The sequence below is a fragment of the Toxotes jaculatrix genome, chromosome 19 (assembly GCF_017976425.1).
Source record: "Toxotes jaculatrix isolate fToxJac2 chromosome 19, fToxJac2.pri, whole genome shotgun sequence".
NCBI classification, from domain to species: domain Eukaryota; kingdom Metazoa; phylum Chordata; class Actinopteri; family Toxotidae; genus Toxotes; species Toxotes jaculatrix.
This window is the reverse complement of record NC_054412.1, coordinates 11,653,997-11,665,714: the sequence shown is the minus strand read 5'-3', so window position 1 is coordinate 11,665,714 and position 11,718 is coordinate 11,653,997. Positions and strand designations below refer to the sequence as shown.

General features: G+C 40.0%; 1 protein-coding gene across 1 annotated transcript; it reads right to left on the bottom strand.

Moving 5' to 3' along the window:
* Positions 1-1,600: 1,600 nt before the first annotated feature.
* On the bottom strand, positions 1,601-10,446 carry mtmr9 (myotubularin related protein 9). The gene is made up of 11 exons (XM_041064843.1): positions 10,394-10,446; positions 9,822-10,006; positions 9,029-9,137; positions 8,757-8,882; positions 8,492-8,665; positions 8,151-8,368; positions 7,785-7,946; positions 7,443-7,584; positions 6,995-7,215; positions 6,766-6,917; positions 1,601-4,112 (listed from the first exon to the last, which is right to left on the bottom strand). The coding sequence occupies exons 2-11, from the start codon at positions 10,001-10,003 to the stop codon at positions 3,949-3,951; spliced, it is 1,650 nt and encodes a 549-aa protein (XP_040920777.1). The 5' UTR covers positions 10,004-10,006; positions 10,394-10,446; the 3' UTR covers positions 1,601-3,948.
* Between the last annotated feature and the right edge of the window lie 1,272 nt (positions 10,447-11,718).

Here is an 11,718-nt window from a genome sequence, read left to right as displayed (position 1 = left end):
ACGTAGGACCTGACACAACTGAGCTCATGTGTCTATAGGCCCTTACAAATACTGTGACAAGTCAATGAGTAATGTAAAAGTAGCTGAAATCCACAAGGGGAAAAACAAAGAATAACCCTGATGTAGTCTTGTAATCAAACACTTTTAGTGATTAGATAATTAAGTGGATTAAAGAGGCACTTAACATCAAATCACTGTGGCTTCACTGCAGGTTTTTGTCACAGCAAAAGGGAGTGGTGAAACTCGACAGCGTCTTTGATTTGAATGTCACAGAATCCATTCGTGTTTACCAGTGGCAAAGGGAAAGGTATGCTGTGACCAGGTACACACCCCCCTGTTTGACTTTGAGGTTTGTTTGCAGTAGATAGAGGAGGGCCAGAGAGGTTGAGGAGTGTCTCTTGAGTGGAGCAAGCAAAGGCTGGGCTTAAGATCTGAGCCGGCATGTGAGTGGTGGACAGGAGCACACCCCCGTGCCTGTCATAACGGGGAAGGAAATTACTTACTCAAAAACAAGTTTATCTGCAAACTGGCACACTTTTCCTAAAAAACAAAATCACGATTTCTGTGAGGGGAAACTAAGATCCTGTTCTATTTCTGACAATCGATAGTATTTTTGTCTTGTATAGTTGAACCCAAGTCCCCTACTCTTCATTCCCAGCCTTTGCATGAGAGCAGAGGACATCTGATAACTGTGAGATGACACTTAATTCTCACTTAATGTGCCAGTTAAACAGCAGTTTAAAATCAATATGAAATTCACTACTATTACTCCAGAAATTAACACATATGTTGATGCATAACCCTCTCAAGGTAAACATGTGCTAGTTAAAGTAAGCCATGAAATAAGAGTAGTGAGAGATGCAAGGACACATTAATGTGGAGAGAAGAGTAATGGCTGTACGGGAGCACTGTAAACACTGGCTGCCATCACATGCCTCCACGAAGCAGCTGATCTTGGGCTATTTATTCCTCTGTCACCTCATCAGATGATCATTTCGCCACAGGGATGGTAACATTTTGTGAGGTGGCAGGGATGCTGTTTACTAATCTCTGGATCAGACACACGGGGACACAGTATGCGCCAATCGAACTCTACGCCACCTGTAATTATAGTGGAAAGCTGCTCCTTTGTCACTGAGCAGTGACATGTAACTAAAGCCATTTTAGTTTGGGGGGTTTTTGAACCCGAAAATAGCTGAAAAAAGCTGAAAATAGTGTTCACTGTGAGCCTAAAACAGAAAAACTGCAGGCCACAGAACCAAAACAATCAGCAGAAAGATGCTAAAATGCTACGTAGGGCTCAAGGGAGCTGCAGAGTTGGGTGATAATTATTTGTGGATTCATCACTATGACTGACGCCTTTCATATTACAGTTTTTTGATCCACTTCATGAAAATATGAATTAGTACAGCTTTAAAGATTAGAACTATAACGTTAATAGAAAAGCAAAGTTAATCTAATAATGTATTTAGAATCAATGGAATTTTAAGGCAACAAGCAATTTATGACACACAACACAAACTTATTGAATAATTACAAAATCAAACAGCTTTTGTGCTATAATCTTTAATGGCTTGAAAACTTAAAAAAAAAAATTGAATCATTTGAACAATAATATATTTATTTTTTTACAGACAGAGAACTTAAATGTTTATTATGAATTCTGATTTTACAGTAAAACATTGCACAAAGTTGAAAAGCACAACAATGACAGACAAAACTATTGTTTATCAACAGTGCTGATAATCTGTTAGAGTTTTGTTGACTTTTTGACCAACAACAACAGCCTTTAAATGAGCGCAAAAAAAAAAAATTTTATAATCATAAATCACACCATTACCTTGGTTGAACTCATTGTTCCATTCATGCACACACAAAGCAGTCGAGGTAAGGTGTCTTTTTGGCTGAAGGAAACGACGTAAATAGTGCAGGCATGAAATATACATGTAAACATTCCCTTTGTAGTTTACTGTAGTGGCTGGAATCAGTTAGTGTGATTATTATCACATCATTCTTAAAGTAAAATAGATGAAATGTATGAAGATGGTTTGATGGCTTCTTTTGTTACTGGCAAAACAAACAAAATTAGCCTATGGCGAACGCTGTGGATTGAATTTTAACCCATAATTGCCATTTTTTAGTTGTAAGATGAGCTTTAACGTCACTATGCCAAGAGAATTTAGGTCAAGTTGTTTTAAACATATTTAGCTGCTTATTTAATGCAGTTAAAGGTTTATAATCACAGACAGTATTTTTTTATGTGCCTTTCCTGACCATGGTTCTTCTATGATAAGTCCCGGGTTGGCGAGAAAATGATTACTTTGGATGCAGAAGTTGAAACTGAGGTGAACTTTTCCTCTGCACAGACTTTGAGGAAGTTTAACAAGTTTGAGTTTACATTAGTTGGATATCATGGCATGTTTACACATTTAACAATGAGTCATTTACTGTCTATTATGGCAACCTCTGGTGAGCACTAACAAAAAATTAATGCAAATTACAAGAATTACGATTAGAAGAGTATGTTTCTGATGATTTAGTATAGCATAATGGCTTCACACATATATACACATAAAGTAACTGAAATGCCTCTCACACAAAGTGCATTAGTTTTGAATGTTATACCACAAAACAGCAGATATGCATTTTGATTAATAATTTGAGCACAACAATTATTATATAACTTTAGTTACCAAAATATAAATTGGTCTTTAAAGCAGTATCTCACGTTAAGCAGACAAATCTCCATGTGACTGACTCACTGATAATCAAGGTCTTGTTGCCATAACCATGACAACAAGACCCTCAGTACCATCTTCACACTTTTTCCACATCGTGCTCTCAAAACACATTTTAATAGTTTACTATTATGCATAATAAGATTGGGAAAACGTGATATTTCCCAGCAAGCTGATGGACATTATTGTTTTATGAGGTTTCATTAAGTAAGTCTTTTGTGTAATTAATTTGTGTAAACTCTACGGCCACGCTGCTAACTGGAATGTCAAGTAATGATCTATCAAACGGAAAACAACCAGGATATTTTGGTCAGAATTGTATTAAACAAGCCTCCCCTGTCACTGTACAGTACAGTACAGTAGGTGCTGACCCCACCTACGCTTATTATATTATCTCAATGTGCAGCAAAGTCACATGCTGCCTTATGGCGCCCTATATGTTACCATAGTAACTCTGCAGTGATTCAGTGGCGTATACGTTCAGCAGCATGTTTGGAGAAAATGTGTACCCTGTAATAACATCTACACACCGTTTCTCTTCGAATGTCCTTCTAAAGCACCTGTATCTCCTTCCTTGACAAACACACAGGAGTCCAACATCCTGTAGTTTTGTGGGAGAACATGGCCTCGCTCACTTATGTTAAGATGTTGGTGTGTGCGTAAGTGAAAGTCAGTAAGTGTGAAACATGATATCTGACGAGGCTTAGCAACTCTGAAATCAGCTGACCAGTCAAAAACATAATTCAAGAAAATAGAAGTTGTCTTCCATACATCCGGTTCTAGTTGCACACTGATATTTGAGGCCTATGAGAAAAAAGATTGTTTGGCTTTTAGCAGTGCTCTGAGAAATAACTGAAATAACTGGCTGTTACTTTTTTTATTTTCTAAACATTTCCCTCTCACTCCTACATGGTAAAATATGCTGAAAAGGTAGGTATGTTAAGTTTCAGGGCAGTCTTTAAGTCCATTAAGTGATTTTGATTTTTTAACTGCATTGAAGCTAAATCAAGGAGATATGATTTTCATATCAGTGTAGGCATAAGGCCAGTTTCTTTTCATTTTCCATCTGTGCAGGAAACAACGCTTCTAAAAAAAATGAGAACAATTTACAGCTGGCGAAGCCTAAAAATGGGCCGACACTGATCTGTTTTTATATTCAGTTATATTTTCACATTTTCTACCTCTTTCTCTCATCTCGCTTCCTTTCTCTCTAAGGCGTTTGCAGCAGGGGATCTTCAGTTTCCAGCTGGGCCAGCTGTCTGCGCAGGCTGTTTACTTTGTTCTGCAGCTCCTTGTTGTACTCAATTATATGTACCATTTCTTCATAGGCTTCGTCCAAACACTTGGAGGAGCGGTTCCAGCGAAGGAACACTCCTGTAGCAGAAGAGGAGGAGAGCACTGTGAGAACTGGTCAAAGAAAAAACCTATTAAAAGGAAGTGGTTTCCTTACTACTATTCTGTTCTTTACAACAGAAAGAAATATGGTGTGTATTCACAACATATATAGAGAGTTCAAACAACCTTTTAACGTGGTTATTTGAAAAAAAAAAAAAAAAACACACACACACCAACCACACACTTGGACTTTGATAGGGGGGTTGGGGGTGGACTCTGGCGGGGGAATGTGTTGGACTGGTTTGCCGGAAAGACAAGTGTGACCACAGGGATGTGCTGTATGACTGGAATGTACAACACAGAGAAGAGGTGACAGGGCGAGATGACCTGAGCTTTTTTCAAATCAAAGCTCTGTGACAGGACAGTGAAATGTCCGCAGATAAGGTATTTACTGAGCACTTACTATTCAAATCTCAATTATCTTGCCATATTATTTATTGGTATTTGCAAATCAGTAAAGAGTCCCTTTAAATCTGTGGCAGAATTAATAAACATCATCATCACTCATAACCTGGTTGGAGGACAGCAAGTGACATTTCAGGAGTATGTGACTGAAATTCCTTTAAAGGTTTTTGGTACACACCATCAGTCCTCATTAGTGTCAACAGCTAAGAGATTTAGACTTCCATGGGGTCTTTAAAGTTGGTCCTGGAGTGTGCGTCATTCTCTGGGAAAGAGCTGCGTAAGCAGGATGTTCGTTGCATTTCATGTGCTTCAGTCAGCTCTCATATGTTCCACTTCATATAGAATGGGGGTGTGGCTCTGAGGCTTTAGGCAGGAAGGAGGGGCCCCTCACACAGAAGCTTCTGAACCTAATGACCCTCTGATCTGTCTAGACCACCCCCCGCTTTTTTTTCTTTTATGAATGGCCTTTGCTTTCAGCTGATAGGAGATTCAGCATCTTTAAGCATAAATTGAATTTTCCCCCCACTCACCGTCATTATATTTGTACTGGTAAAGCCACTACCACATTCCATAGCAAAGCTCCTTAAAATGTAGTTTAGCAAGCACTGATATGAACTCATTCATACTTATTAAATATGTTTGTTGCACTTTATGAAATCAGTTCATATCAAAGAATTTATGAACCATTGGAAAATGTATTTCCAGCAGTGGATACATAAGGTGGAATCTTTATAATTTCCTAAAATCCCTGGTTTACAATGACTGTAAGTCACAAAAAAACAATCTGAAATCTTTAGAGAAAGGCTCTGCTTAGTAAAGTCTTGAAAAGAGCAGCATGAATTTAAATCACCTCCACAGGTTCTCTTAAGCATCATGGAGCCATCATTGTATTACTGCTCAGTTTGTTTACTACTATTTGGTACTTTGAAAATTAATATAGTTTAATGTCTTGATACATGAGTCTTAATTTTATAAATGCACAGTGTGAGAATGTTGCTACAGACAAGTATAAAGTTTTCCACAGGACTAAGATTAGCGTGCATATGACTGCGAACTGATAACTAGTCGTGACCTGCCACAGTCGCTGTCCAGTGTCGGGGACCTCAGGTGTCAGTGAGGAAACCTTCTGTGCAACCTATAATAAGACAAACATGCTGGCCAAGCAACCTGAGCAATGTAAAAGTGCTGAAAGCCAAATGAGGGGAAAAAACAACATCATATGAATATATATAAATGACTGCATGCAGAGTTTGGCCTCTTCACGTAACATGGTCCAGGTGGTGGTTTATCAGATGGGGGCATTCACTGCTGAGAGAGGTTTGTTTACACTTTTATTTTAGCCCAAACTAACGATTATTTTTGCTTCCAATGAATTTGCCAATTATCTTCTTGATTAATAGTCTGTTACATGTCAGACAAAGTGAAGAAAGGTCCATTCAAATTTCAGGCTAATTGTTTCACCTCTTGCTCACTGTGCTAAATGTTTATCTTTACAGATGGTTTGTGTCCTTACAGAGTTACATGTGTGGTTAATAGGTCACTCAACAAGGGGAAAATAACATGCTATGTTGTCTATTGACTCTCGAATGGTTTTATGTTGCTGTGATGAATTTCCCTTTAAAACTGAATGCGTGCGTGTCTGTAAATCTTTATGTAAATCTGAACATATAGGGCCAAAAGTAAATGCTGAATTTGCAGATTACAGTATTTATTAGTAACCCACAGGGTCACTTGGTTTAAATGGTGCATATGGTGAAATGAAGGGTTCCCCCTTCTGGTGAGAGTTCAGAATGCGTGTCCAAGCAACACTAATCACTGATGAGCCTATGAGAAATTTGTGGTAGCCTATCACAGAAGTTTTCCCACCCATTCATAATGACAGTATTATTATATATAGGTTGTTAATGAGTATTAGCTGCTTTCTTACTCAGGTTTGGTGTCAGGTATTCAGTACAAGCATTAACCCCAAGCACAAGTCAAATTCTCAGTGTCCTGAGAAATACTGCGTCAGGGTGTAAGCATACAGCATGTAGTTTTATTGTTTGAGGCACTGTGCCAGCTATTCAAACAAAAAGTTCTACTCAAACCTGTTTTTTATATGGGTATTTTCATGTGCAAGTCTGCTCTTCTATCTATTAAATCTATGATATCAAAGAATGATTGTGATAAATATTTAAAATGTTTAGGTCCACCTACTGCACATAATCCCATTCAATTTAAATCTTACCTTCCCATAGCAACAGGCTCTGAGGGGCCACGGAGGGCCAGATCACAAGACTGTTGGCCTCGTAGAGCGGGTTGGTCAGACGCTCCAGCTCCTGGGGCCGATTCACCCACGACCAAAGGGACACTGTCTTCTCAGGCAAGGACAGTTTGGCTCTATGAAAAGTGTGAGAGGGTGTTATGGTTGACACTCTGTAAACTGGCAGGCCAAGCTCAGCAAACTTCAGACTTACCTTTCGGCTGCACTGTTGCCCAGGAAAGTACCAAACTGAGAAGCATAGGCGTGTTCAAAGAGCAGCACCAGAAAGCTCTCACTGAATTCAAAGGAGCAGGGAAACTGGCGAAGGATCTGCCACACACAATCCAAGAAGAGGAGGAAGACAGGAGCCTCCTGGCGAGGCTTGCTATTGGAGTAGGCTGACTGGGCGCAGCGCTGCTGGAATGGGTGACCCGCCTGGGGAGGTGGTTGAAGCGGTGAGAGGGTTTATGAGAAGAAATGCAAAGACCATCAAAATGCTTACTGGACTGATTACTATAGCTAAGTTCATGAGTATCAGCTTTTGTGTAAAGACAAATGCTTATGTAACCTAACACAAAGTGTCTTATATCAAGCTCTTAAGATGAGATATTCTTTATAATACTCATTATTTAGGCAGAACGTCAAAGTTCACAGAAGCTCACCTGGAGCCACTCTCTCTCCACCAGGCCCTGGAAGCCTCTGATGGTCCTGCAGGCCGGATCCAGGATGATCTGAGCCAAGGAGGTCACCTGCAGGCTGGAGTCTGTGCCTTCTGTGCCATGAACAAGCACTGACGCCCCCTCCCTGAGAAGAATACAAATGCTTAGTGTCACTTGCTAATCTGGCATTGTGAAGAAAACAACATAGACTCTGTGATGAATACTGTGGTTTTCTCAATTCACAACATACAAGAGCAGAAGAATAGTGAAAAACATTGTTTATATTTCCTGGCATTTACTGGTCCAGGATTAGTATAACGGCCACATCAAACTTCGTTCTCTGACCTGTCGATACACTGGGCAGCCAGACAAGCTGTGGTGAGGATCTCCTTGACATGACTCTGCCAGCTGGAAGCCTCCAGCTTGCTTAACCAGCGGTCCATGCTGTGCGACTGGTCATTACATGCCTCCACAAGCTTAATAAGGCTCTCCTGGAGGACATTAGCCCTGGAAATGACAGATGTGATGTGATTAAATGAAAAGTCTGAATTCTTCATATCAATACATGTTGAAATATCCATCAGCTTTTGAAACGGAGCATCAGAATCCAATTTTGTCCAAAGAGTCTTAACAATATCAAGAACAAAAAAAAAATTAAAAGAACACAGATCTAAAATTAGTTAGCATTTTCTGAAGGCACTGATGGCTCACCTTTCAATGGCTTTGTGGATCCTCCTCCACTGTGGGTAGTTGGCCTCAGACTCAAATCCTCCACCTCGAGCTTTGGCCTGCTGGGCAACGCTGATAGTGCGTGTGTCAATGATGTAGCCACGTTTGCCCGGCCGCAGGGTGGCATTGATCAGCTTCTCGTCTTCCTTACACCGTCGCCCGTTGGTTCCGGTCAGAGGCTGCCCTGCTCGCATCATCACCTGAAAGTGGATGTGATTTGAAATACAGACAGAACGAGAGGCCATCCCACAAGCAAAATCCTCAAACAATATTTTGCAACAAAAACAGTCAGAGACAAATTGACTCAATTTCCTCGTGCTTACCATGCCATTCTTTTTGTGGTAATAGCTAAGTACTGGGAAGCGGCCACTGTGACGGAAAGTAGCCACTTTTCTCAGTGTGTCGTCATCAATGTCTTTGGGCACCACCACTAAAGGGGGGTATGACGGACACACGCTGAAGTCCTTGTTGACTTCACTTAGTCTCCACTCATCAGTCTGATAAAAGGGATGGTGGCAGGTTAAAGAACATAGCAACAGACGACTAAAATGTAAGTGTGAAAGCTTTTGTCATAATGCCTGAACATACCATGGACTCCAAATCTTTAAAGACATCCTCTGGAAGGAAAGAATTCCAGCCATCCTCTATGACCTCGAACATGGGCCGGTAGAAGAAAGGGTACATCAGGGAGACTGAATCAAGCGTGGACAGAGCCTAGAGAGACATATAGGGTTTGCACCAGTTAATCACATGTAAAATGTTACCTAACATTATAGCCAGGACAATCTTTCTAAAATTAAAAGTGAAAAATTAGCAGTTAATAATAGTTACAAGTAGTGTGTGCTACCTATTGTTTTTACCTCAACAGAGCTGGCAATGTTGAGACACTCCTCCATACCAGGGATATCCAGCTGGATCACCCTCAGGTCTTTGCATTTGACAATGATGCTTCCTAGAGACCCCACAAATCTGAAAGACAAGTTGAGGATTTGGTTTAAAAGGTAAGAGCGAGGATGTGAGGACGCACGTTAACTATTAGGGGCACTGTAATTTTATTCAACAGGCTTTAAGGATCAAGTGGGCTTGCTTTGTAAAGAAAAAAACGTCCACAATGTTGTCTCATCACAGATTTTATCACAAGAGGAAACTAGTGGTGTAAACCTTGATTGTGCATTTATGTGAAATCACTAGCTTGTTTCTTGGCTTGAATGTTTTTTACAGACAACATTTAAAGCACAGTGCTTTTTACAGCTCCCCACCAAACCAAAGCAGTGAAAACCCACAATGAGACTCAACATTTCCTGTCACACTAGTTTCACATCCTCTCTCCACTGTAAAAAGACAGCACTGTAGAAAAAAAAATAGTAGCAGTGTAATGCTCAGATCTGGTGCAAGCAGTAACAAGAGTTGCACTGAAAAAGCAGGTTTAACCAAAAAAAAACATCTACTGTGCTTTTACTCTGAGTTTCTTCTTTTTTCTTCTTTTATCAAGAGAACACAATGCAAAAATACACTCAACAAAACGTTATTTTCGAAAGTCAATGTCTTTTTAAGCACAGCCAATGAAACTGCAGTTTGACAGGGACATTATCTGAAACAAAATCAAGGACTAATATGTAATATCCCCACTAAAGTTAATAAGGGGCTTATCACCTCTTCTCTATAGAGTCGATGTTTGAGTGAAGCAGCCACAGCTCTTCCGTATTGTCCTGTCTAGAGGAGAGAATGAGGTGATGACCAGTTAAACACAGGGTCCCCTCCACAGTGGGCATAAAAGGCCGGTGAAGAACAACCCCATCCACCCTGGGTGTCTTTATCAGCTCTGCAAACTCCATGACCTGAAGAAAAGGCAGCAAATACACAGGTTTTACTAAAGCATATGGACATCACTGCGGATTAGCTGAGATAACTACTGCGAAGACAGGCTAACCCACGCTCTGCCGTGCTGCTTAAAAAAAGATGTGGTGCAAGTCGATGTCAAATAACATCAAAACAATAAAAGCTGCAACAATCTGACAGCTAGCTACAGTTAGCTTGACTCAGGAAATGAAGTAGCTAACGATAGCTAGCAGGCTAATCGTGACAGAAAAAGGAACAGCAGCCGCAGAAAAAATGTCCGTCATTTTAAAAGTTATCTCATAATGTTAACATCATGCACACTGTAAATATACAGCACAAAAAAGGAAAATTTTCATTGATACTAAATTGACTTATCGTACAATTACCTGATTATCTTTTCGTTTATTATGTTGTTGGGCGAGACTGGTACGTTCACAAAAACACGCCGACTAGAAACAACTGACGTGAAGTTTGGCTCAGGACGATTTACACAGCAAACACAAAAAATTATTCACGGCAATCTTAATTTGTTTAATGTTTATAACGTAGAGTTTATAACGTTCACAGGTGACTCGATGCAAAAAGAAAACGTGAGATGATATGTGGATATTTGCACATGTGGGTTCATCTCCTTCGAAATAAAACCATCCACTGGATTTAAATTAACTTAATGCGCTGAAGACCTTTAATTGTCTGGAGGCGTAGACACTTCAGATCTGTTTTTCAGTTAGGGAGTGATTTGTTCATAAGATTAGTTTTATTTAACGGTGGTTAAAATTTAATCTTCTGCACAGGAAGTACCTAAAACATGATCAGTGATGCAAATGTTTGAGGTTCCAGTATGGAAACAGCCATCCTTGTGCTCTGCTTCCTCCTTTAAAGCTAGCTAAGTACACCTTTTGCTGGGTATGTGAATGTGTTTTTCTTTTAAATCTCATCCACCAAAACATCATCTGCTGTGTGAAACTTGAAATCATTTTTAAAAAAGACACTAGGTGGTGACATTGGAACATTTTTTTTACAGATGTGTTAAAGATTCGACTGCGAGGACCTAAAGTATAATCCAACTTCACCTTGATTTAATGCCTGGAGGGTACATTCTGCATGGCCATGAGAAATAACTGTTTGTTAAATAACTGTTCCAGGTGCAATGTGTGGCTGTTATTATTACATTACATTACATAACATATCACAGATATTTAGAGGAGTAAACAGGATTCAGCCTGATGACTGTTATTAACTCACTGCTGAGACAGAGACTAAGCCTGAGTTAAACCTAAACTGCACTCTTCTCTTTTATAGCTACTAATTAAGTAATCAAGGGAAAGAGAAAGCCACACACACCCAAACACACAGAGATTATCGGTAGGGATAATTAAGATTTAAAGATCACAATAGAGCCAGCGTCCTGAATAGCAGCTGGGAGTTTGTTCTCAAAAAGCAGGGCGCGGCAGGAAAAAGCTGTTACATGAGGATTTTGTCTTAGTTCTGGGGATAGGGAGGAGGCCTGCCTGCTGAGGTCTTAAAACACATGAAGGAACACACACCAACCTTGAATGGGAGACTCCCTAAAGAGGTGAACACATTTGGAAAGAAAAGAAGAAGAAGAGCAGATGGCCTGTTTGTTTTAGACACATCTTTGTCAGGACAGTGTGTGTGTGTGTCTGTGTCTGTGTGTGTATGTCTGTGTGTGATGTATTGCAGATCAGCG

Excerpts from the sequence above, each read along its gene's own strand:
- mtmr9 (XM_041064843.1), bottom strand. The coding sequence starts at position 10,003 with ATGGAGTTTGCAGAGCTGATAAAGACACCCAGGGTGGATGGGGTTGTT. Across the intron at positions 7,585-7,784 it reads GCTGCCCAGTGTATCGACAG|GGAGGGGGCGTCAGTGCTTG; the intron begins GTCAGAGAACGA and ends TATTCTTCTCAG. Across the intron at positions 7,216-7,442 it reads TGGAGAGAGAGTGGCTCCAG|GCGGGTCACCCATTCCAGCA; the intron begins GTGAGCTTCTGT and ends CCACCTCCCCAG.